Here is a 27,329-nt window from a genome sequence, read left to right on the forward strand (position 1 = left end):
GTCAAGAATCTGTTCCTAGTGTAATTGAAAACTTAACAGTACAACAAAGAGTTATTATTTAACTCGACATGAAGATGTATTTTTTTCATTATTTTCTTTTTCTTTCTATTACAAGGGCAAAAAGTCTCAATTATAACACCACAGTTAAAATTGTTATGTACACATTTCCTAGTATCTTTCCCTTTGTCTCATGTCATGGTTACTCCTCCAGTGTTTATCTTTAGATTTCTGAGAGCATTCATTGGCTTCACTTTGGGGTGAGTGGGTGCTGTGCTGTGTTGTTAAGATTCAGTCCTAACGCCTTGCAAAGTTTGTTCAAATGATATTGCTAGAGGTGGCAATGCTGCATTTATGGGGATAAAACCTGCAATAGTTTACGTTTATTTCATTAATATGTTTCTAAACATTTTTTAAAGAAAACCCTTTAAAGAGTTTTTAATAAACCCTGCTTTAGTTAACCATCAAGGTATTAATCTTTACATTTGCGATCCATCTGCTCAAATCACTATGACTATATTATGCTGGTGGGAGTATTTTGCAGTAAAAATTAGCATATATGTAAAAACTGTACTTTTTGTAAGGATTATCTGTACTGGTAAGCCAAAAACCATATTTATATGCTCCAAGTTTCCCATTTTTGTTTTTCTCATTTGGTACTCAAAATATACTGTATTTTCTTCCTTAACGTATTTATAATGACACTTGCTATGACTGTGATGACATGTAGATTCTGCAGTTATGACAATATTATATATATAATTCTACAAGAATTGTCTGTTTTTACAGTTGTCATGCATCCCTAACCTAACTTCACACTTCTTTCCACAGGGAATTTCACTTTTTTACCAAATCAACCAGTATTATTTTTCATAGCTAAAATGAATCATAGTTGTATAGGACACACAATGAGAATTTCATAAAATGGGGCAGACACTTTTTTCTACAACTGGATTTCTTTTTTCTTATGCTTTTATATATCATTTCGTACACCTGAAAGCAAACAGGCGAGCTAAACATTTCTGTTGGATCAGAGGGAGAATTCATTTTATGAAAGGTTGTATAAATCTTGAACACTAGTTTGCAGAATATTTGCAATGAATGTCTTTTACTGCTGTGAATGTTTTTTGCCATATAGATGTGGTAATGTGGCATTTCCAAGTGCATGTAATGGCAGGATTCTTTCAAGTGAGATTTTGAAAACCTCTGTCTTGAGCTAACTCATTTTCTAACAGAAGACATTAAGAATTTTATGAGAGCAGCACATCTGTAAAACCCTATCCTAAAAATCAAATAGCGTTTGATACTGTATCTGGTTACATAAATAATTATGTATATAAAAGAAGGTAGTGAGGTGGTTCAAGACCTGGTTGAAAGGAAGAAGGCAGAGAGTTGTGGTTAATGGGGCAGAATCTAGCTGGAGGTCTGTGACTAGTGGAGTCCCTCAGGGGTCGGTGCTGGGACCAGTGCTGTTTAGTATTTTCATCAACAACCTGGATGAGGGAACTGAATGTACCCTCAGCAAGTTTGCTGATGATACTAAACTGGGAGGAGTGGCTGACACACCAGAGGGCTGTGTTGCCATTCAGCTGGAGAGTTGGGCGTGGAGAAACTTGATGAAATTCAACAAAGGCAAGTGTCGAGTCTTGCATCTGGGGAAGAACAACCCCATGTACCAGTACAGGCTGGGGGCTGACCTGCTGGACAGTAGTGAAGGGGAAAGGGACCTGGGGGTCCTGGTGGATAGGAGGATGACCATGAGCCAACACTGTGCCCTTGTGGCCAGGAAGGCCAATGGCATCCTAGGGTGCATTAGAAAGGGTGTGGTTAGTAGGTCAAGAGAGGTTCTTCTCCCCCTCTATTCTGCCTTGGTGAGGCCACATCTGGAATATTGTGTCCAGTTCTGGGCCCCACAGTTCAAGGAGGACAGGGAATTGCTTGAAAGAGTCCAGCGCAGAGCTACAAAGATGATTAAGGGAGTGGAACATCTCTCTTATGAGGAGAGGCTGAGGGAGCTGGGACTCTTTAGCTTGGAGGAGACTGAGGGGTGACCTCATCAATGTTTACAAATATGTAAAGGGTGAGTGTCAGGATGATGGAGGTAGGTTTTTTTCAGTGATGTCCAGTGATAGGACAAGGGGCAATGGGTGTAAACTGGAGCATAGGAGGTTCCATGTGAACATCAGGAAAAATTTCTTTACTGTGAGAGTGACAGATCACTGGAACAGGTTGCCCAGGGGGGTTGTGGAGTCTCCTACATTGGAGATATTCAAGGCCCTCCTGGACAACTTCCTGTGTGATGTATTCTAGGTTACCCTGCTCTTGCAGGGGGTTGGACTAGATGATCTTTTGAGGTCCCTTCCAACTCCTGGGATTCTGTGATCACTGACAGAATGGTGTTCTATTCATTTTTTCTGAGTAAATACATGATCATGTTTTTTCTGTTTTTTCTAGTGTGTTGTATTTGCTATGACATCTGGTCAGATGTGGAATCATATCCGTGGACCCCCATATGCACATAAAAATCCTCAGAATGGACAAGTGGTGAGTTGATTCTTTCCTTTTGAGGGGAAATATGATATTGATAGTAATTTGCTACACTGAGTCTACAGTTGCAAATAATTGCAGTTTCATGGCACTGTATTACAGTCTGTTGGAGTCTTTAAGTCTCCAGCTGCAAGCAGAGTCTGTTTTGCTATTTCAGATGTTTAGAAAGTGCCACCATCTTTGATTTGAGAAAATAAATGAGTGGCCATGTTTTCCAAATTTCTGTCGGGTTCTCAGCTGTAGTGCATGTGTTATAGAGGGTTTGATACCACACAATTTCCACTGCCCAGAGATAAATGGTATTGTATCCTTTTGTAGAAATATGCTCCCTCAGAAAGTGAAAAGCGAGTTGTTTGGGTTTTGGATTTTCTTCTTTTCAGGCTTCATTTACACAAACCTTTGAGGTTTGTTACCTTCCTCTTTCTTGAGCATTTTAGTTAGAAAAGGAGATGGCAAATATTTTCACATGCTTTGTACCATTTTCCATCACGCCTGGAATTTTTCCACTGATTTTTAAGGAATGCTTTTTACTGTATCTCTTTATTCCTTCGACTTATATTCTTAACCAGCTTTAATAAGAAGTTACTAATAGTTGGCTACTGCCAAAATTAGTTGTACCTCACTACTGCTGACTTTGAAGGAATTCTCTTGCTTGCTCCTTCCTGATCACAGATTAGTAAATTAGAGTTCAGAAGAAGAAACTCACTGTCTACCAGGAAGGTGAAGAGGATCTTGGCTAGTTTCTGCCACTATTTGTTATTTACAGCTTTTCAGGCAAGTTGTTGGGGTGTTGCAGTGAACTTAATAGTCAGGAAGCTTTTTTTGTAACTAGTGTCCTGTCATGCTATTTTCAGCTTTGGCTATCACTAGTTAAAGGAGACTGTCGTATGTCTTAAAGAAACAATGTATTTAAACCTCCCTTTGTGGCATATCTGAATTGAAGTAGGAAAAAATTATGTTCTGAATTTGATTACTGATCTACTTTTAACAGGAATGTAGCAGTTTATTGATGTCATAAAACGACATGATTCCATCTGTCAACTTTGTTATGCAGAAGTGGAATTGATAATGTAATAAACAATCTGTATAAAACACTGTTTATAAAAATTTAGAGTTTTTCATTAGTGCCTTAGTATTTATGATACTTTCCTATCAAGTGGCAGAAAGGAGAAATACTGCAAAGAAAAAGCACCATTTGTGACCAATTAGTTTTTACCATATCCAGTTTTGTACACATTGCTCTTTTCTTAAATAGCTGTTTCTGAGGTGTACCTTACATTAAGTAATCAAAAAAAAAAATCTTCAGTTGTTCCTCAATTTGTGCCATCTTGTCTCAGTTTTCAGAGTGTGAACTCATATCCTATCTGAGTGTCTGTAAGGCTGCTAGTTTAGGAGTGTTAGCATACAAAACTAAGTAATGAAAATAATAATAGAGATGGCTTTAAGTTCTGGATACTAATCAGCTGTATTAGTCAGCATGCATGCCTTCTTTTCTGATTTTGCTTCAATATATGACTTCAGGTAAGTTATTTTGTGCTTCTGTTTCACTTGTCTCTCCTTGTTCACAATGTGTCAGTACTTTTGCCTCCTTGGAGCTTTTGTCTGTGACAGTAAGTGAAACCAGTAGCAAGGTCACCAAGTTGTTGATTTAAGGTATCACTGACCAGATTTAAGGTATCACTGACCAGTATAGTTATAACTTAAAGCTCTTATTTTACCAGTATTAGAAGCTTAATAAGCATTCTGTAACACTTTTACCTCTTTTAAATTGTGGGTTTTTTTCAAGTAACACTATTGAACATTTTGCTGTTTCATTTTTCTAGCACTTGTGTATATTCCTGTGAATTTGAAGTCATAGAAGTGCTTATCTAACACTTCTGTGTGATTTATTCAGCCATGATAATTCAGTGTAACATAGTTCTGCATTAAGTTAGCAACTGCTGTCTTTACATCTGGATGAAATTTAACTCATCACTTTCTTTCCAACGTCTAGGATTTATTAGCAATTCAAAATTTGTATGCCTATTTTGCACAAGGATTACTTGTACGTAATGCTCTGAAACCTTGTTAACAGCCTTATCATGTAAAATTCTGTTTTTAAGAGGAGGTATAGAATAGCTCACCAAGCGTAGTTGTTTTATTGTTAGCTAATTCTTAGCTTTTTTATTTCATAGGAGTTGATGTTTCAGTTTTGTACTAGCTGTAGAGCCTGATAATGCCACCAGAATTTGATAATATTCTGTCTCTATAAACTGTTTCTTGCCTCAGACATCTCCTAATATTTGCTTTGTTCTTGTCATAATTTTAGATGATACCTCATTTATTTTCCTTAAATTCCTGTTTTTTCAAAACATGAAAAGACATTGGTGTGCTTTTCTTAACACTACTTACTAGCACCAGTGTCTTGTACAGTAACATTACCAGTTCTTAATTTTTTTGTCTTGTGCACCAGCACAAAAATGATTCAGTTGCCTAAACTACTTTAATTCTGTGATTGTATTCTTTGAATTAAGCTTTTAAACCATATTTTTGTACTTGTGTGTGACGTGCTCACTTACTGAGGTTATTGCAGTTACTTACTTTTATATTCCCCATTGCCATCAGCTCATTTCAGTTTCTGGGTCCACATGGAAGCACTATCAACTTTTACATAGACAGCTGAATCATGCAGTGTCATTCTTTGATATTTCAGTTCTGGTTTAGGTTGATGAATCTGGTGCTATTTTGGCACATGCTTTCTCTCACATTTCTGGAGTTTTTCATCATTTGCCTCATACCTTTGTTAGGATTAGGCCCTTACTGACTCTGTGACTCTAAAATCTGTACCTTTTTACTGGGACTGAGAGTGAAAACTTGACCATCCCTTTGGTGTCTGTATAAAAACAGTTTTGGGAGAGTTCTGATTTTTATTCAGAGCTTGGTCTGTGGTGAGCTGGAGAACGCAATTACGTATTTTTGAGCCTCCTGCAGAGGTAGTTCTGCTGTTTAATTGACCTAATAGCACAGAATTCTCATTAGATTTTCATCAGCTTTTAGTGAAATAGCAGTGTATAGGAAAGCTTTGATGTATATGTATCCCAGGATTAGCAGCCATTTTTTTTTTTTTGCTTTGGATACAAATCCTACAATTTTTATTACACAGTATGCTCAAGACTGTATATTTTAAATGGGTTGAAATTTTGCTATAAATGAGAATAGGGCAAAGGACAGGCTTGATTTTGCTGAGGTGAGCAGCTCGAGAGAGGACGCCTTCAACACCGGAGCTGGGGGGAGATCAGCGTCCAGGAGCTGAGCTCAACTCAGAGCGACGAGAGCCACCGAGGGAGCCTCAAGTCCTCGACAGGACCTGCCCGGAGCCGGCAGCTCAGCTGACGAGAGCGAGCAGCTGACTCACAGGGGGCGGAGCGTGGAGCAGCGGCGCCAGCCCTGACTGGGTAAAAACCTGCCCCAGGGAGCGCAAGCGACCAGGAGTGCGGCGAGGCAGTTTGAGCTGGCAGGCGGGCGGGATGGTGAGCGCAGTGGTGAGCACAGTGGTGAGCGCAGTGGTGAGCACAGTGGTGAGCACTCGTCATATGATCAGGGCCCGGTCTGGGAGCTCTGCTCTGGCTGCCCCGGCGGTGGCAGCGTAGGCACCCAGACAGAGCCGATGAGAGGGGAGGCTGCAGTGCAGAGCTCGGGGTGTAGAGAGTGCCTGCTCTGGTCTGGTGAGGGGAGGGTGCGCAATGGGCAGGGCTGCACTCGGTGCTCCCTGGTGGAGGTCCTCCTGCAGCAGGGGCTGAGCTGCGGGATGCTGTTAATAGGCTGTGAGATGTCAGGGAAGCTGAGAGGAAGCAGGAATGCTTGCTGCCGGCCCAAACTGTGCAGGGGCCTCGAGCTTCACCTCTACCTCATGAAGGAAAGAAGGAGGCCGTTAACCTGGGAAGCTGGGAATTAGTGACCAAAAAAAAAAAAAACAAAAAAAGGAGGAAAAGAGGAAAAGGACAATTAGAAGCAAGTGGCTTCCTCTTAAATCTGTTGTCCCCACGCAGAACCGCTTTGCTGTCATGCAGGAGGCTAATGAGGAAACACACTGACACCAGAAACAGCCGGCTGATGCACTGGTAAAGAAGATCTCTACTGGTGCTGCCAGGAAAAAGCGGGGGGTCGTAGTAGTAGGGGACTCTACACTGAAAGGGACAGAAGCACTGTCAGCTTTGACCCCGTCTCAAGGGTGGTGTGTTGCCTACCGGGGGCACGGATCAGGGATGTGGCAGAGAGGCTGCCTGCTCTAGTAAGTCCCACGGGCTGTTACCCGCTTCTAGTGATACATGTGGGTGCTAGGGATATAGATAGTAGTAGCCTGGGGAACATAAAGAAGGACTACAGAGCGCTGGGGGAGGTGGTTAGGGGCTCTGGAACTCAGGTGGTCTTTTCATCAATTCTCCGGGGTACAGGGGAGGACCTAAAAATAAGCTAGGAGGATTGGCCAGGTTAATAAAGGATTAAAAGGGTGGTGTCGTAGGGGTTTGGGTGTCTTGAACACGGGACCCAAGTTTGTAGGCCAGGTCTAGTGGGGGCTGGTGAAGCTGCTCTGATAAGGAAGGGAAGGAGCAGTTTTGGTAGGAGTCTTGCCAGACTGGTCAAGGAGGCTTTAAACTAGCTGTGTTGGGGGAGGGGGGCATCATTCCATCCCAACACACCCAGTCAGTTGCCAGCACCTATAATAAATGCTCGGAGCAATGTAGAGATATCCCAGCCACCCCAGCCAATAAGCCAGCTTCAGTTGGAGCTCGGCTCAGATGCCTCTGTACGAACGCCCGTAGCATGGGGAACAAACGAGGAATTAGAGATGTGTGCATGTCTACGGGGGTATGATATAATAGGCATTGCAGAAACATGGTGGGATGGCTCCTATGACTGGACTGTTGGTATGGAAGGTTACTGGCTTTTTAGAAAAGACAGGCCTGGCAGGTGGGGAGGGTGAGTTGCCCTTCATGTTAGGGATAGGCTGGAGAGTATGGAACTCTGTCTGGGGACAGCTGAGCAGTCCACAGAGAGTTTGTGGGTCAGGGTTAAAGGGAGAACAGCTATGGGAGACATATTGTGGGGATCTGTTACAGAACACCTGATCAAGGAGAATCTGCAGATGAAGCACTCTATAGACAGATAGGAACATCCTCACGCTCACAGTCCCTTGTTCTCATGGGAGACTTCAACCACCCTGACATCTGTTGGAAGAATGGAACGGCCTGGCACAAACAATCCAGAAGGTTCCTCGATTGTGTGGAAGACAACTTCCTTCTGCAAGTAATAGAGGAGCCAACAAGGAGAGGTGCCATGCTTGACCTCGTGCTCACCAACAGGGAAGGGCTCGTTGGAAATGTGATGCTCCAGGGCAGACTTGGATGCAGCGACCATGAGATGTTCGAATTTGAGATCCTCAGGACAGTGAGAAGAGCGTGCAGCAAGCTCACTGCCCTGGACTTCAAAAGAGCAGACTTTGGCCTCTTCAGGAACCTGCTTAGTTAAGGTTCCATGGGATATAGCCCTAAAGGGCAAGGGGGCCCAAGACTTTTGGTTGGTATTCAAGGATCACCTGCTACAAGCTCAGGAGTGTTGCATCCCAGCTAGAAGGAAGTGCAGCAGGAGGGCCAGGAGACCTCCTTGGATGGATAAGGAGCTACTGAGGAAAATTTAAATGAAAAAAGAGGCTTATAAAATGTGGAAGCAAGGACAGGCAGCCTGGGAAGGTGTCCTGGGTTCAGCAGTAGCAGTCATGTTTCTCCTTCGTGGTAGCTGGTGCATTGCAGTGTTTTGACTTCCAGCCTGGGAACAGTGCTGGTGATACCAATGTTTTCGGTTGTTGCTAAGTGATGTTTACCCTGATCAAGGACTTTGTGAGGCTCATGCTCTGCCAGGGAGGAGGGGAAGCCGTGAGGGAGCAGAGACAGGGTGCCTGACCCAGGCTAGCCAAAGAGGTATTCCATACTACAGCATGTCATGCCCGGGGTGGGGGTGACTGGGAGTTACCTGGAAGGACACCGGCTTCTGGGTCAGACTTGTTACTTAGCCGGTGGTATTGTATTCTCTTCCCTTGTTATTTTCTCTTATCATTGTTGTCATTGGTGGTAGCGGTGGTGATTTGTGTTGTACATTGGTTTCTGGACTGTTCTTGTCTCAACCCGTAGGAGTTGCACTCTTTCGATCCTCCTCCCCGTTCCTCCAGGAGCAGGGAAGGGGAGAGCCCCAGGGCTCATAGCAGCCTTCCAGTATTTGAAGGGGGCCTATAGGGATGCTGGGGAGAGACTCTTCATTAGGGAATGTAGTGACAGGACAAGGGGTAACAGGTTCAAACTTTAACAGTGGAATTTTAGATTGGATGTAAGGAATAAATTCTTTACTGTTAGTGTGGTGTGGCACTGGAATAGGTTGCCAAGGGAGGTTGTGAATGCTCCGTCCCTGGCAGTGTTCAAGACCAGGTTGGACGTAGCCTTGGGTGATATGGTTTAGTGTGAGGTGTCCCTGCCCATGGCAGGGGTGTTGGAACTAGATGATCTTAAGGTCCTTTCCAACCCTAACCATTCTATGATTCTATGATTCTAAAATACTGACTTAAGATGGTTTCCCAAGCTCATAATTTTCTTTCGTTCTCTGAGAAGAAATTATTAGATGTTGGAAAAATTTTTGTGTGAAGAGAAAAATACGGTATTTTTGTTGCATAATAGATGGTTTTTCTATATAAGATGATGCTTATTATCCACATGAAATGGGTAATGGTGTTATTTGCCATCATATTGAGGTTTTTTTTTCACATCTTATGTTTTAAAAACTTTTTAAAATTGCCTAAGCCTAAGACAAATTACGTCCTTTTGAAGCAATTTATATCTGTGTTACGAATCTTTCAAATAGAACACCTTGTAATATCAGATTAAGTAAGTCATTCAGTTGTGAAGTTTATTCAGCTTTTTTTTTTTTTTTCTGTACTTTCACATTTCTGTAACCACGGATCTTTATTTGGGAGCAGTCTCTAAAATACCACAGATGGTCCTGCAGGTAGGGGTATGTGGTAGTCTATGATTCTGAAGTTAAATGAAAAACATATTTCACTGCTAGCATCACTTTTGCATTTGTCAATGTAAAATTAAGGTACTGTGGGAAAAAATTATGCTTAGAATATTGAGGTTCTTAATTCACATTAGTCCTCTAATGCTAAGCAGGACTAAGTGACATTTCTTCAAGATAATTCTCTGTGTTTTCTGACACGACTTTTTCATATTATTCTAATTAAAATAAATTGAACTGTTTCTTGGAGCAGTTTTTAAAGAGTGACTCTCCCTTTCCAGCTCAGTAAGTCACAGTAAATATATTGTCCTATTGGCTTTAATCTATCTGGGATCACATTTGAAGTACATTTCACCAAGATTGTATTTGTAATGCCTGATGCTTCTGAAAGTAGACACATTTCTCAGTAGCAGTTTCAGTACATGCAAAAGTCACTTTACTGTGTGATTTATTATTATATAAAAAAAGTTCATACAGGTTCTTGTATCAGTATCTAACATAAGTTATCCAGATTGGTGTCACTTTTACTGCAGCAATATTTTGGTGCATCTCTTGACAATAATCACAACCATAGTGCTATTGAGAATACTTCTTAGTATTTTATTGGAATAGCCTTTTTTATGTTAATATGCTTGATGGAAATAAGTAGGTTATTTATGTTATAACCATATTTAATGAAATGGCTTTCATGTGGTTATCAAAGCAGTGAGTCTATTTGGAATCTGCAATTAGTAAAGGGTTTCTCAAGGCTTTAAATTAAACTTACATCTTGAGTTACTAAAAAATCTGAACAATTGGCAATGTCAGATGTAGAACTAGTATAAAACAATCTTAATTCTAATAATAGATCAGTACATTAACAAATGGGGGGCATCTTATCTAAACTACTATTGGGAAAACTATTCATGTCTAAGATACCTGTCCTAATTTTTGATATTGTAGGAGTGATTATAACTTGTATTTCAGTAACTCTGTATAACATGTTTCTACCTTGGTATTGGAAAAGAAGAACCTTACACAATATTTTGTATCCTTTTTTGTTGTCGGAAGAAACAGGTAGGTAAGTGGTCATGACAAGAAAAGTTGCTTAGATGAGGCATTAGAGCCTCTAAATTCTTAAACTGGTCAGTTCTTGAAGCATACATGCCTTAAAAGTTCAGAGAGCACCTTGGTATTGCAAGCACTGCAGCTTTGGCTGAGTAAAGATGGAAGAGCTCCTGTCAACTAAAATTTGATTTTAGACAAATAATTAGGCAGAAAGTAGTCTACCATGATAAAATCTAATAAAATAATGCTGTATTTTAGTTGCTGTTTGTGACAACAGAAGTCCAATTTTAATTCACTTGTACCATTTTCAAATAACAAACACTTCCCCACCACCACCTTTTGCTAATTGTAGATGGTCTCCTAGAAGCAATTTGGTCTCATTTGAATGAAGAACTGTTTTGTACTCAATAGTTCTTTTTGTGTCAGAAGCTGGAGAGACCTCAAATATGTGAAATTATGAAGCATCTTAGGATAGAATGATAGTGCCACACAGAAAAATGTTTTCTTAAAACAGAGAAACAGTATGATAACAAGGGAAAAATCTGTTCATTATTCAATCTGTTATTGAATCTGTTATTATTCAAACAAGAGACATTGTCTTAAATCCTGCTTGAGTGCCAGGTAGGAATCTAGTTTTAATGAGTTCCTGGTCTTTACTGGTTGTGTAGATGTTAAAAAGCAAGAGCCTTCTCTAATAAAATAAATTTGATGGAAAGGTACCTCTGATGGTCTCTAGTCCAGCTGCTTGTTCAAAGCTGGTCAGGTTGCTCAGGACTTTGTCTAAGCAAATTTTGCAAATCTTCATGGTTAGGGATTCCCCAACCTGTTCCAGTGTTTCACCATCCACATTATTCTTTTAATTGTACAATCAAGGTAAATTTTATCCTTCTCTTCAGTAAAAGCTGATTTATCTGCATTCTTGATTAGAATAAACACTGACTTTAATAAAATTAGACTTAGCCAAGCAGTACACCTTTTCAGAGATCCTGACAGCATATGTTTGCTTAAGTGGCACTAGTACTATTATGATATCACTGCTGTATCCACACTAGAAATGAGAAAACATTAAACCTGGAGCAGTCATAGAGATTTTTCTCTATATAGATTCTGTTCTCTGAACAGAGCTGTGCAGGCATTCTTCCTATAGCTATTAAACAGCTTAACCATATCTGTTTTCTTCTATAATCTTGAAAGTTTTTACAGGAGAAGAAAGATTTTATGTATTTTCCGTATTGCTCAACACTTTAGACGGATTATGTTGTGAATCTTTCCTATTCCCTGCAGAAAGATAATTTGTAGTACAAGGGTTGCTTTTGCTGAAGTAAAATTTCAGCAGCTGGGAATTGTTTTATGAATTACTAAGCAAGCATCAAAATATTTTCTATCATGCAGACCCTTATAGAGACCTGGTGCAATTTTCCTTTGGAGAGCTTTTCCTTTTACATATAGTTTTGCTAGTAAGCTCTACTGCTGTCATTTCAGTTTAACAGATCAGATTTCTCTTTTGCCTGTGAATAATGTCAAGAAAAAGAATATGCATTTGAGTGACATTATGTAAATGAAGCAGCATACTTCAGACAGTCCGTCATGAACTGATTTACTCATTATCTCTGGTTCAGACAGAGACCTCTACTGAGGTTGATCTGGTTCTTAAATGATTTAAGGACATCTTGTATCAATGTAATATGATGCACAGAAGTGCGTTAAGGACTAGATTTAATGTACATCACATTTTCTTAGTATTCAGTACTTACAGAATGAAATTTTTATATTTGTTGGACTGTAGTTCTTTTCTACAAGTTTGTACTGAAAAAAAAGAAGACATTTTGCACTGTCCCCTTTAAAAGGTACTATTTATATGAAAGCTGTTTAAGGCTGGAATGCTTTAGGCACAATAAAAAGTTATAAAGACCTCTTTACTGACGGTCTTGCAAACCTAAGTTTTGAGCAATAAAGAAAATGATGAAATAACCTCCTTCCTGTTCAGAGGTCCTGAGGTCACTTAGCGAAGTAGAGTGCCTCACATGAAGAGAAAATAGCATTATCATTTAGAATAGGAAAGTTGTCTGCATTTACCAGCACTTCATTCTTCTAATATGGGTCAATGGAATGAAAGAAGAAATTGGTCTAAGACTATTTTGTTTTTTTTTTTTAATAATCACTGTTCTAAAAAACATTCCAAACAAAGAAATGTGCCTGTGCCTTTTGCACATCCTTAATTCTGTAGTTCATATTAATCATCTTGAGTAATCCATGTCAGGTAAAAGGCGGCATTATTCCATAGTCTTTTCTGTGTCTAAATACCAGAGTCCTAGAACTAAACTTGAAATTATTTTTTCAATTATTATTATTTGCCTGTAGACAGAGAACACTTCAATGAATGGTGTAATGAATGAATAAACACCATCTGATCTTGTCAGATGCTGTCATTTAAGATAATACTAATGCTGGAAATAGGGCCAAAAAGACACAGATTGTTTTCAGAACACAAGTAGGTATACTGCCATTAAAATATTTTGTATGTAAAAACAAAACTTTAAAATGGAGCTCTGGAAAAGTGCTGAAATATTTGGGCATAGTAGTGCTCTCAGAACTGGAGAGAATTTTGTCAGTGTCAGCTTCTTCACCTTCTGAATGTGCATTTAACTAGAAATATGCTACAGTAAGTAGAAATAATTCAAGCATTAGATCAGCTGCACAATTTAAGGATGGATTTTAAGAATCGATTTGTGAACCAAATTGAATTAAATTCATGCTGTTAGTCATTTACTATCCCAGCAATTGATCACTTGCATTATTATTAATTATCTCTGGAAAATCCATGACAATAAGGACATGATGTGAATCATCATGCTTGTAGTAAGCGTGGTTAAAGCCCTTCCCAAATCTTCTCTCTCAAAGCCAAGCCATCAATATACCACTTTAGGCAGTCTTTACAGAGGGACCAAAGTGTGTTTGTACTGTGGTCTTTCCACTGTATTCCTCTCATCCCTTAAAAACATTACATTAAATTCAGGCAGATGTTTTGCAAACCTTGAGTAATTGGAAAAATAAAAAGAGTACAGATTAAATTTGCATTTTTTCTTTTTTTTCATGTTTAATTTCTTGTTACCCTACTACTGCTACAGAACAAATAATTGAACCCCCTCCAAACAAGCTTCTTTAAAGCTGAGGAAAAGATTCTAGAAAGAAATGATACCAGATACAGCACAGGTTACAATGAATCTTGAAACAATAGAACACAACTGAAATAATAAACACAAAACAGCAATTTGAGAAAGGAAAGTACAGCTGTTTTAGCTTTGATCCAGCAAAGAGCATGAATGCTTAATTCATAATGCATGAGTACACAGTAGTGGGAGGGCCCTTGTACATTGTCCACTCATGAGCAAAGTACAACTTAATCAGAATCTTACTTTAAGATTTTGCTAGCAAACTTGTTTTACAGTGGTGTTCTACCACTTTTTTATTCAAATTAAACTTTTAATTATTGGGTGAATTGCAGATGAGATACTTTTTACCTTGATTTTGACTTAATTTTTTATAGGCATATCACATTAATGAATCATATTCAGCCCATACTTACATAGTGTATCCTTTTTTTTCTAGCTGAGTTCTTTTCAGATAATGAGAGCATAATTTGTGGAAATCCTTCAGTCTTTTGAAGCGTATAACCTTCATTTCTTCCCGTGTAGTGTAGTGATGGTTTTTCCTTGTTTCCTTTCTGACATCAACTGAATTCATTATTACCAGTTTTTGAACTCAGGTTCAAATGTAATAAATGTAATAAATGTAATAAATGTAATAAATTAGATCCAAGATCTAGAGTTCCTTTATGTGTTTTTAAACAGCCTGTTCTATCTCTCATTGAGCCAGTTATTCAACCTGCTTATAGTGCTTGTTCCAAACCCATTTTTCTCCTACTTTATGTGTAACAATGAGAGGATTAATTATCTTAAGAGATTATGCCTGGTGAATCTGGTATGTATCTCTTTGGAATAAATGTGCTGTATTTCATCTAATTTTTCATGTTTTTTTCAGATGTTTAATTGCTCTTTATTTCAAAATTTATTCAGAAGCATTTCATGTTATTGAAATCTAACTTCCTTCTGTCCAGAATTTGTTTAGTTTCTATTTATGCTGTTCTAAAGGTTTTCACTAACATAATTAGATGGAGTTGGCTAGAATGCATACATAAAAAAAATAAAAATTGTGACTGGGCTTTAATATTTATGTACTAGTTTTGGAATTCCACTTTTGAGTTTCCTTCATTTCTTTTTTTCCTTCATTTATTGATGTGACAATGATGCATTGTCAGCTGTGTACCCTTATAGTCCTTTTATTTGTTACAAGCATTGCTTAACACAGAATTCAGATACTGGGTCATTTTTTTAAATGGTTTTAAACCTTGACAGCTACACTTTAGTACCTATTACCTTATTTGCATGTTCTCTTTTAATGGCTGAAATGTCAGCTGTCTGTGTTCATTTCATTTGCAGGGCCACTTCATCTTAACTCCTGACAACTTTCATTTTATCGCTGACCTTCTTGACCTTTTAATAGGGAAACGTATTTGTTAGTCTCTTTCCGTTCTTTCTAAACTCTTATTGTTCATTGTATTCCATTCAAGAATCCTTCTCTGAAAGGTGACTATTTATTTATAAGATGTGTGAGACGTATTTAAGATAGCCTAAGAAATTTAAAGTGTTAGTCTCTCACTCGTTCAGTTCACCATTTTTTTCTATTGTTTTTATTTCAGTTGAACTCCTTTGAAATGTAAAAATCTCAAATCGAAAATTTCAAATGTGTTTTTATTAATCTTTCAGTTTAATTTCTGAATCAACTCAGGTAATTTTATCCTGAGTCTTTATAGTAACTTTAAAATATTACTGCTTCTTTTTGAACCAGTCGATAAATAAAGATAGAATCTACTAGATGTCACACACCGATCATTGAGGTCTGCTGTTAGCAGTATCTGTTTCAGTACTATCTAGAAAATTAGCCTTCAATCTACCAGGAGGAGCTCTTTTTCTTAATGCTTTTCAGTTCAACTTTGTAATAGCCTTCTCCGTGAGTGGGGTCTGAATTCTCTCTTGACCTTGCTGTCCTCCTCCAAAACTTGAAGTGTTCACAGAAGCTCAGCCTATTTTTTCGTTTCCATTTTTATGGGTTCACCTGCCTTAGTGCTTAATTCAGATAAGGGATACTCTTTTGAAGCCCATGCCACCTTTATTCCCACCTTCTGTGCTTTGGTTTGTGCTACACAGGGCACATGGACTATGATTCTTCTGCATGAAATGAAGCCAGATGGTGGACTCCAGGAGTTCAGCCAGTACTGTCCAAGCTGCTACCAGTTTGTTCAGGCTATTGGACAAAATAGGACCTAATGTGAAGTAGAACCACTTGAGATATGAAGAGTGTGGATATTGGGTTTGGAGAATTGATATGCACCACTCAATAATATAAACATAACCTTTGAGTCACCAGCAGGTCAACATCAGCATCTTTGCATCAGTAATGGTGGTATTCTTCCAATCAAATTTTGAAATTTGTTCTGTTATGAGGGCTGATGTTGAGCAGGAAGCTCTGTTTCCATGAAGACATTCCAGTCACAGATATATATCTGATAGCCCTATTCCTAAAAAGAGTTGTGTCTTACATTTTACCAAGCATGTTCTGGTAATGGATCATCAAATAAATATAAATCTATTTCCTGCTAATATGTGTGTGTGTATGTGTGTATATATATATGTTTATATACACATATATGCATCAGTGAAAGCTACATAGAGCTATAGAGCTTTCGGTCATGTCTGTTTTCGTCTTAGTAGCTCTGTACTGATCTTTCCTCTATTTCTTGAAAAGACCAAACCTCAGAATATAGACTTAAGTGCTTTTCTGCCTGCTTTGCTTTTATACCTTTAAGACTTTGCTAGACTGTATGTCAGATGAAGGAATATATAATGAACTTTCTGCTGTATTTTTAAGAATTACAGTGAGTGAATCCTGCCACTTTTATCATGTTTTTTATATGCTATGAGAATATTTTCCTTTCTTAATATGCTATGAATATAATTTTCTTATATTTAACAGTTCATATTATAGAAATACTTTTAGATCCTCTCATTTATGGCTTTCAAATGCAATATTCAGTGCTTTAATATTTTTGTAACTTTCTACAGTGCTCTTGAAATTTGAGTAGACGTACATATTGAAGTTGATATTTAGATACTAGACATAAACCATTAAAAAGTGCAGTCTTTTAGCAGAGCTAACAAATGCCTTGGTCTGTATAGATACATTTCCTAATTGCAATACTTCCTCTTTTCATTTCAGTCCTGTTATTCCTATTTTATTTTAATTTGAGAAGGCAAAAAAAAACAAACCCAAAACCACACACAAGAAAAAGAGTAGAACAATTTCAAACATACAGGAGTTTCATTTCAGTATTTACCCCAAAACAGTGCATTTCTCAAGAGTTTGCAGAAAAGGATTGCTGATTGGTATTAACAACACCAGTTTCAAGGGAGACAAGAGAATAACCTTCAAACTTTTTCTGACTTTGTCTCTTATCAGTCATGCAAGTGTCAGAGTCATAATGCAAATACTCAAGAAGGCTTTGAATTGTCAATAGAAGCTTCCTCTCTGAGGTTATATTTGCTGGAACAGAAGAGATAACGCTATTATCAGTGGTTTTATAGAGTAGCCAATTTCTCATTGCATGTACTGAAGTGCAGTTTTAATACAGTTTAGATATTATTGTAACGATAAACATGTTAGACTGTTAAACTAGATTCTGAATGTTTCTGTCAGTCCTGATACAGTATGAAATTCCACTCTGGTCTCTGTCAGAGATTTTATGAGAATTTTGTGAAAAAAAAAGTTGCTTTCAAACACATTTCTAACTTCCTTTGGGGGAACATAAAATTGAATATTCATTTCTTTGTGGTATGTCTGCTGAATTGTCAGCCAGTTGGAACTTCAGAGTTTAGCACTGGAGTGTAAATACACAAAATAAAAGCTAGCACACTGTATAATATACAGATACATTGCAAGCTATTTATGATATTGTAGTAACGAATTTTTATGCCTTTTTTTTAATAAGGCATTCAAGTGTTCAAGTGCTGGGTTTTAACTTCTGACTATGTGAATTGGTTTGAACTGTTCATGGTCTTGTTACTTCTGTATATTGTATTTTTTTTCTGTGGGCTAGGTAATGCACAAAATCTCAATGTATTCAATAGTACTGTAGAAATCCTTGTGTAAGAATAACATACAGTCTTATTTGAAAAAGTGCCTAAAGATTGGCATCTACAGGAGTGTAATTAGGATATTTGTTGTTCAGCTTTTCTGCTGTAGAAGGTTTGTTGTTTTTTTTTCCCCTAAATGTCTGCAAAAGACTGTCTTCAAAGTTCCAGATACATAGGGAAATAAAGGAACTCTAGATAAATACATATTTATATTTATATGTATTTATCTACATAGGGAAATAAAGGAACTTTATTTAAAGCACTCCAAGCACAGATTATTCTTTCCTACAATTTGATAGACTTTTTAAAAGGAAATTATTATGTCTTTAAGATAGTCAAACAGTTGTCATCCATATTTGAATTTGCTCTTAGTTTTTTGTTAACCAGCTTAGCTTACCTGTTTTGAAGGATATCATAAATGAAAAGCAAGGAACCTGTGTCATGAATCTTGAATTACTATTAGGACTGAGACTGAAATATACATAAATATCTGGAATGACCTCCCTCCAGAAGCATAGCATAATTCCTTTTCAGTGATTGTAATCAGCATTTTCTGAAATGGGATGTGGAGTTTGCTATAGATTAAAGAATAGCACTAGTAAGTATTTTATATCAAACTTTGCAAAATTGTTAAATAGGATTGCTTTGGCTCTCTAGTGTTTGACATTTTTTACATTTCATGTAAAAAGAAAAGGCTTGTATCAATACCGATCAAAGTCAAACACCAATTTTAAGTCATTGATGTACAGAACTGGTCGCCTCTATTAAAGGATTATCTGAAGCTGGTGCAGATCATGCCAAAAGAATAGGAATTTGTTTGTTACTGTTAATCTGTGACTATGAGAATAGAGTTAAACCTGAAGTTGCCTGAAAATTTGCTATAAAGTATTTACGAAGATTACTGCCTAGATATTTATATTTTTCAGTTTCCAGCGTTGCTTGTGAATTTTAGAAGTACATTTCTAATAGCTTGCAACAGATATTTTTATTGTGGATTCTTTATCCTTACTTCAAGAAATATGTAACAGAGTGGGAGGAGTGGATATGAGAGTAAAAAAAATTCCACCTGATAGCTAAAGTGAAGCTTTAGCTTGCTTAAAAAATTAGTTCAAAAGAATAGGCTAGCTATAAAAACTTTTCTGTGCATGTGCAAAGGTGTCTGTGTGCATGTATACTTACATATCCTTATGCAAGTATATGGTTTATAATTTTGTGGCTTTATGGCTATTATTGGCATTCTACCTATTACTTTTAGATCTCAAATTGTAATATTTTGGTGAGGCTACAGTATGCCTTTATTTCATTCCTTTAGTCATTATTAATGTTTGTGTTGTTGCTGCTGACCTGTTGCTTCATTATCATAATTTTTTGTCCAGAGTAACTCAATATCAGTGTATTTATTTTTTTCTTTGGTTCTTAGAGTCTCTTTACACACTCCAGCACCTCACTGTTTATTGCTGATTCTGAACTTCTAGACTATATTCCTGAAAATGTGGAAACAGCATTCAGATATATGAACTCTTTGCCACATAGATGAAGATATGGTCATGGTTTAACCTGGCAGGTAACTCAGCACCATTCAGCTGCTCGCTCACAATTCCCCTTTCCCCTTTCTGGGAAGAATGGGGGAAATCCAAAGAATGAAAGCCCCATGTGTTTTATAGGGAAAGCTACTAGGAAAAAAAATAACTGCTACAGCTGAAACCAGGGCAAAATATTATTGAAAGAAAATAAAAAATGTTTCTGAAGTACATACTTTTTAATAAAGAAGGAAGGTTACACCTGAGAGCTATGAGGTCTAAAGCTTTTGGTTTACTAGTATTTTCTATTCCTTATGTTCTAGAAAGCTGATAAAAGTCTATGGTTCTGTCAGCTTAGTTCCAGGGCTGGAATTTTTTTAGTGGGATTGTTTTTTGTAGAAGTTTTGTTTCTGTGGAATCAGCACAAGGAATGTTCTCATAGCCATAGGCAGTGCAGTATGCAGTTACTCTTGGGTAAAACAATGACATGCCTCTTTGAGGTCTTTCCTTAACCAAGATCTATGGCAAAAATGGCAACACATTCCAGTCAGCTTGTTTTCTTAGTATGTGGGCTCTATGTAACTACTTCTTGGTTTTGTTGGGCCTGGGTCTCCTTGAAAACTAGTAAAAACTGAAGGGAAGTTATGTAGGAGGGGAAAAACATTATTGAGTTACCCTGTGTTCTAGCAGTTACATTTCATAGGTTGTAAGTTTCTTTGTGATACACTTAATAAAATATAAATAAAATCTTTAATTCTTAAAGTCACCATGTTGTCTTTGGAAGCAGTGTAAAGAACATATGCAGTGCATCAGAGATATGTAGTAAGTACTTCATTTATATTGAATTAACTTTCAAGCTAAGAGTAGGATATTGTTTAATTTACACTGAAAGGAAATGGACATTGTGAGCTTTTAAAAGGGGGAGACAAAGGATGAGGAGGTTTAACATATCGCAGCTCTAAGATGCCAGGACAAGTAGTAAGTCTAGTTAAAGCTTGTTGCAGAAGTTTAAGTATTGCATTATTCAACTGAAAGTTATATTGTATGGAATGGACAAGGCACACATTTAATGAATTAAAAACTTGCTTACTACTTAAGTTTTTTAACAGGGAGGCATCAGTAAGGAAGACTTTTTTGAGGACTTGTGTTTCCTAGTAATCTGGGCACTAACAGTAACCAGGGAATTACAGAGAAACTTTTGAAATAAAAGGAAGACTTGGTTTGAAAATGAGTATGAAGGAAGAATGAGAACTTGTACCAGTGGGGAAGGACCTTGGAGGGAGAACCGGGCAGTAGTAGCAACTAGTTTTCCCACTGCTGGAAATGACCCCACTGGCAATATGACAGTTCCTGGGCCTGACAGAGCAGCCTCTTCCTCAGATGCTGTGCGCATAGCCTGCATCTAGCTAGTATGCTGATAGTATAGAATGTAATAATAGGAACTCAAACCTAAGTTTGTGGGATGTTTTTACTGGTGTGTGCATCAGTGGATTGTAGGAAGCTTTGTGGATATACATGAAATGTAGTCATGCTGGAGCTGTCTTTTTGTCACACCGGAATGCCCTCATCATTCACATGGCGTGTATACTAGTATGCATCCTTTGGAGTTAGCCAGATGTAAAGAGAAAGGGAAAATGTAGATGTGGACTGGTAGGGAGCAATACATAGTCCTAATAATACATGCAGTTGTAATGCATGCCAGCTGTTCAGATTAGTTTTAGAGGGAATATGGATCACTGGAGACGGATACTTAAAACAGAAGAGATATTCACTAATAGGGGGCTCTTAAACCTCTTAGGCAAAGCAATTAAAATGTACTTCCTAATATTGAAAGTAACTTTTCGTTTGGAGTACTTTATCAAGGCAGATGCTGCATTCCCTATTACTTGAAGGAGTTTTAGGACATGCGAAAGATGCTTAGATTGAATTGGGAGAAACTTACTTCCTACTAGCAGAAGTTGAGAGATAGTAAGGATAGTACTGTGACTGATCTTGTCATGATGTGTGATCAGATCATCTTTCCCTCATAATTTTTGAGAAGTGAGCATGTGCGTACCTTACATACAGTAGCTTCTAGCCATCACAGTTCCTTGTTGAGATAGACGTAGCAGTATAAATCAGTGCTTCATCTATTAGTTGCCTTTTGGAATAACCAAGCAGTAGTTGCCTCATGAAGGGAGGGTGGAGGAAAGAAGTAATGCCAAATACGGGATGCTGGACTCAATGTGGATGTCATGAAGTGTCCCGAGATGTTTTTCCTTGTTCAAGCACTCCCTGTTAGCCATATTTTAGTTCACTGCATAATTCACTCTCCAGGTCATTTTAGAAGGAACTTGGGAGAGAGGCATTTCTAACCTCCAGAAATGTGGATGATAGTTTACCTGCTGAATCTCTTGCCTGAGGTTATTTGCAAAACCTTTTCTTCTGTATTGAAAGCTGGCTTTTTTTATGTAGCAGTCGGTTTAGTTTTCTGCAGCTAAATGTTATGCAGAAATAAATACAGTAGATCGAAATTCTTTAGTACAGAGTAAATGGTTTTAGTTTATAGTTCTGTGCAGTTATTTGCTTTATTGTATACTACATATCTTTCTAAATATTGATGTTATGAAATTCTATCAGCAATAAACCATCAGAATGAAATATTGGCTCTGTTGAAATCAATAGCAAAATGCTTATTGACTTTTTTTGAATCAGCATTTCACCCAAATTATTCCAGGTACAGAGAAGAAACCTTTGTACTCTTCTATATGAATATCTTGGGACTGGAAATCTTCTTAGGTGAAAGTCACCATGACATTTATAACTAGTCTTCATACCATGTAAACTAAAGAGGTAGGCATGTGGGGAAAACTTTTGTCTCTTTCGACCCTTCTTTTTCCACCCCTTTATTTTAATCCTAATACTCTTACTGGTCAGTTAATATTTCTGGTTTTATTGTTTGACAAATTCTTTTCAGAGCTACCTTCAACATAAAGCACTAAGTATAAAGCACCAAAAGAATATTCTGTACTTTGTAAATTCTTTTTACTTCCTGCTGGTCTTGGGAGGCATGTCAGTTTTCTCCAGGTATCTAGGCTGCATAGACTGAAAACATCTCTTCACTGACATTCAGCCTGAGGACATCCATGGAAACTTTTTTCAGACCTGGAACTCTTCTATTCTTGCATTAATTAGAAAAGCAGTATGTGCTCTATCTTGTATTTAATTTACGTTTATATTTACCTATGATATTCTTTAGTCTGCTTAATCAGTATCACGTGTTGTGATGCTTTTCTGTATGGTTTCTTACAGTGTTACTTGAGTTCTAATTCCCCACACCCTGCTCACATTTGCAATTTAACCGTAAGAGCCCTCAAAATGTTAAACATCTCACTGCATTTAATCACTTCGCTGCTATCTTCTTCATGGTATTATCAGCTTTTAAGGAATTCTTATGAGCAACTTAAATCTTGGATTATTTTTTTTTGCTTGTTTAGCCTTTTTGCCTATTCATCATGAGCTTCCCCAAAAGGATGCTGAGCTTTCTCTTTCCCTTATCTTCTTAGCATGTTCTTATGTACCTCTTTCAGCCATCATAATAGTGCTTTCATATTGAACGTATGAATGCTGTTACATAAAAATTGATGACATCAGTATGGTGACTTTTTCAAGGAAATTACTATACTGTTCTAAAAAGTGAACCATCTGAGGTTTTTGCTTTTCAACAACTTTGCCCAACTTAATCTTATTTGCAAACTGCCCTCGTTTCTGCAAAGCCATGATTTGCTAATGGAGAGTTATTTCTTCTTTTACTTACTGCAGAGAAAGGAGAGTAATTTATCATGAGATACTGTGTCTACTCTTTCAAGTATCTACTTTATATTTTAATCCACTTTGTTAATGAAATCCATTATATGGCCTTTGCCTTTGCCCCCAAAGCTTATTTGTCCACAGCAGCCTGCTTATTGTGTGTGTGTGAGGTTGTCTGGGGGTTGGGGCTTTTTTGTTTGTTTGTTTGTTTGTACTTTAAATTCAAAATAGTAAATGTGTCATGAAAGTACAGCTTTGTTATTTTACTAGTTTAGGCACAGTAACTGAGCTGTGAACAACCCTGACTTCTCATATATGTAGAATATGACTAAGCATATTCTCTGCTTTCTGAGTTGGAAATGTACTGCAATTTCACAATTCAGTACTTGTAATAGTCTTTTAACTTCCTTGCGTACTGTAGCACAAGTACCAAATATTCACATGGACAAGGGCTTGCTTATTAAATTTAAGAGAATTTTTCCTTTGGCCTCAAATAATTCCCAGGTTTTCTTGTCCCAGATACACAGGCATTCAATGTTCTATTGATTTGTCTTCTTCTAGGTATTAATTTTTATGACTTTAGTAAAGTTAGCATTTTAAGTATTTTTATATAAGCTCAAATGAAATGATCATTCTCAATGTCTGTAAGACTTGTGCTGCTTTTTGCAGTCCTGAATATTTGAGTTTTCACTATTTGGGTGGGTTTTTTTGAGACAGCCGATGGAAGGAACTGAAAATGCAGCTTGTCTTGCTGACAGCAATATTTGATTTGTATTCATTGCAGGCTGGAATACTTGCTAAGGGTACCACAGCAAATAGGTCTGAGGTTTTGTGTCATAACATTAAACATTTAGCTACTGGCTTTTATGGTATATTAAATTAATGCATGCTGTCTAAACAGAACTTTATAAAATACATCATCACAAATTTGATAGTTGCCGAAGTACAAGATGTTTAATGGCATAGTAGATCCTTTGAAAAAAATGTTCTCACTTTTACGTTCTAGTAATTAGGAAGCATCTGCCAGTGCATTAAACAATGAATTTAAATAAGTGACTTCCATAGCTGCCTTCATAAATCATGGATTCAAAGCATTTGTTATTGGGAAATAAATTTCTATTTGTCAAGTGTGCCTACTCAAATTTTATATTCTAAACTTGGAGTGATTCCTTTGTTCTGAGTTTGTCCTGCTAATGGCTTCATTTTGCTCTGTTTCTATGTCATGTCAGCAGCACTTCTTCCAATGTGCTAACTAGACCTACTAAACCATGCAAAAAAATCCTCAGGGCAACACAAAACCTTTTTTTTTTTTTTTTTTAATCAGCCGTACAATTCTAAAAAATACAGATTTATTCTAGAATATAGTTATGACGATTAAAAACAGTACAGCAAAGGCTAGTAAGAATTTGGGGTCCACCATTTTTTCTGTGCATTCAGTTCTATTTTGAATTTTTGTTCTGTCCTTTTGGCCTCTGCCTTTCTATAGTCCCTTTTCCCAAAAGACTGCTTGTTTGTAATCTTAAGTGTTCATTAATGGAAACAAAACCTGGGAAGAAGGTAACAAGCATATACCTCTTTCCATTGAGAAAATCCTGGTGTAGATTTGAGTTTGCATCATAGTGAAAGTTTCTAAGTTAACTTGTAGAGGAAAACAAAGGAATTTGGGAAAAGAGTTAAAGAACGTAACTAATTTTCCCTTAAGTGATGTACGGCAGCCTGAATTTTGCTTTTATAAGAATTTGATGAGATATTCTTTATCCTGTGAGTAATTTTAATATGTAATACTGTGGAGCAATAGTATGTGAGGAACTTGAAATGTCAGTATTTTAGAGCTTTAGATCATTGAAATGGTATCTTATTATAACATCAGCTGGTGAATTACACCTAAATTTAAACAGAATAATAAAACTGTTGCTGTAGTGATAATATACACCCTTTTTACTGACTTAAATGTTGATACTTTATGTAGTTGCATAGTTTGGTATGTAAAACTTTTTAATAAAGATCATTAATTTCTCAGATTTTATTCTGGGTCACTGTGTCACATAATGACAAAATCCCAAAGGGTACAAAAACCCTGGACATATATATATATGTGACTGCTACATGAAATGAAGTAAAAAATGGGTTATAAAACTGATGATAAAACTTCAGAGTATTGGAAACAGTTACATATTTTGCACAAGTATAATTTTTTTATTATTAAAAAAATCCTAAATGCAAATACCTGGAAACATACATTATTACAAATATGACTGTTGCCCCTTGGTGGAGGCTGTAGCTTCATTCTCGTGTTCATGTTTTGTCACTTAGCTGCCAGTCTTTCAAGAATAACCCAGTGTTTACTAAGAAGTGTAATTTGAAAGGAGAGGCAGAGACCCACTTTTGTACTTGAGAAATAAATTTCTAAATTTATGAATCTGTTACTTCATACTGTGTTTACTCAGATACCTCTTTTTAAAATAAGTCTTAAGGCTTATAAATTAATGTACAGGCTGTGCTTCAGATGGTTCTAATAGAAAAACATTTTGGCAAGGAAGACTAGCATGGTTTTCCTCTCTGGCATGCATCTAGCTACTCAATCATATAGACTAATTTTTCACACTTGATTTTGCATGCTGGTCATGCCTGCCTTGTATGTCTCACCTTCGTAGTTAATTAACATTTAAAAAGCAGGGTTCCAAATACACAGATATTTCCCCTATACTTGAAAAGTTTCTCTGCTATTGCAAATTCAGAAAGATGACTTGACTTACTCTGGAACTTGTAGTCAGTTGTCAATACAAAACCTGTAGCTGAAATAACTTAATACATATTTCTGAACTGTGTTCTATAATTAGAAGCACTATCCAATTTGCTTGGGGTAGGTAACTACATCAAATACAGGACTATTGTCACATTCCCCTGTTGTTGTTAATGGAACTGTGGCTTTGGGTTAACTTGGGAAGACACCTCCTCTTGCTTCTGCTACAAAGTAGATTTTTTTTGTTTATGTTTTTCACAGCTGTTTAAATTCAGCAGCCTGTTTTGGAATTAGTGTCATAGTTAAGCCTCTCTTTCTTCACTACAGCTTGCAATGCTTTGACATTCAGGTCAAACTACCTTTTTTACCTCACAGCTTGGAAATCAATTGAAAGAACGCTTTGAAATTTCAAGAGAGGAAATATTACAGGTCCTGACTAAGAAATGTCTTTGTCAGCATACCAGTGTTGTAAAGATTATCAGACTTCCACACTGTCATGGACAAAAGGATTCAGGATACAGGGTGGGGAAAAAGAGTTCCCACCCTGAACTTAATAATGGGAAAAGTAAAGTTACTTAACCGTGGTCTGGTCTTGCAGTTGTTAAGAAGAACAGAGAAGCTAAATGACCAGTGAGCTATATCCCATATTGTGCTTAGAATCAGAATAAGGGCAAAAAGAAGAGGAATATTTTAAGAGTTCAGAAAATAGTTCTTATTAACAATGTGTTTATGTTTTTTTAGGGGAATGCTGCTCATGAAAAACATCTCAATCTCTTTTGTTTCCTAATTAGAAGTATCGTAGTTTGTCTTCCATGTGTTAAACAAGAATTCTGTACTCCAGAACAACTATTAACAGTTGAACTTTAGTTGCAGCTTTTCTTTCATTAGAGTCACTGGCTTGGTTGTCCAGCTGTAATGAAATGCATGGGAATGTCAGTATTCTCAGAGATATTTTTGGAATCTTTCTTGTTGATTAAAATGTGGTCATGTTGTTACGCAACGCATCACAACTGCATAAATTCCATTTCCTTAGGCAGCTAGGCTAGCCTGTGTCATGTAACCAGACGTAAGCTGTAAGACGTAAACTGTGTCATGTTACAGAGATTCTGGAATTTTTACCTATATTTCTGTTTAAGTCTCTTATGTGGGTAGTGTGTGTTGGAATGCTCATTCAGGGAGAAGTCATTTATGGCATGCCAATCTATTAGGTAACTTGGAAATTAAGTACTATAAGGTTAGCAATGTTTTCTTTCTAATGAGAGGTTAAGTTCTGTTTTGCATTTGTTGTTTTGATTTGCTTTTTCTGAAACTCACAAAGTAATGATTTGCTGAAGGATTGCTGTATCTTTTGTCTTTTTATTATTTAGTAATTTATAAATGTGGGAAAAGTCCCTC

At 37.2% G+C, this 27,329-nt stretch overlaps 1 protein-coding gene across 2 annotated transcripts in view; it reads left to right on the top strand.

Annotated features, from left to right (window-relative positions):
* Positions 1–27,329, top strand: part of TUSC3 (tumor suppressor candidate 3) — a 120,159-nt gene that overhangs the window by 60,159 nt on the left and 32,671 nt on the right. For both annotated transcript variants that reach the window (XM_057420300.1, XM_057420299.1), the window contains exon 6: positions 2,452–2,541. In XM_057420300.1, the coding sequence (XP_057276283.1) occupies positions 2,452–2,541 (90 nt within the window). The remainder of the gene's footprint in view (positions 1–2,451; positions 2,542–27,329) is intronic.

The sequence above is a fragment of the Pezoporus wallicus genome, unplaced genomic scaffold, assembly GCF_028554395.1.
Source record: "Pezoporus wallicus isolate ANWC-B61680 ecotype Strahan unplaced genomic scaffold, APGP_CSIRO_Pwel_v1 contig_5552, whole genome shotgun sequence".
Lineage (NCBI taxonomy): Eukaryota > Metazoa > Chordata > Aves > Psittaciformes > Psittacidae > Pezoporus > Pezoporus wallicus.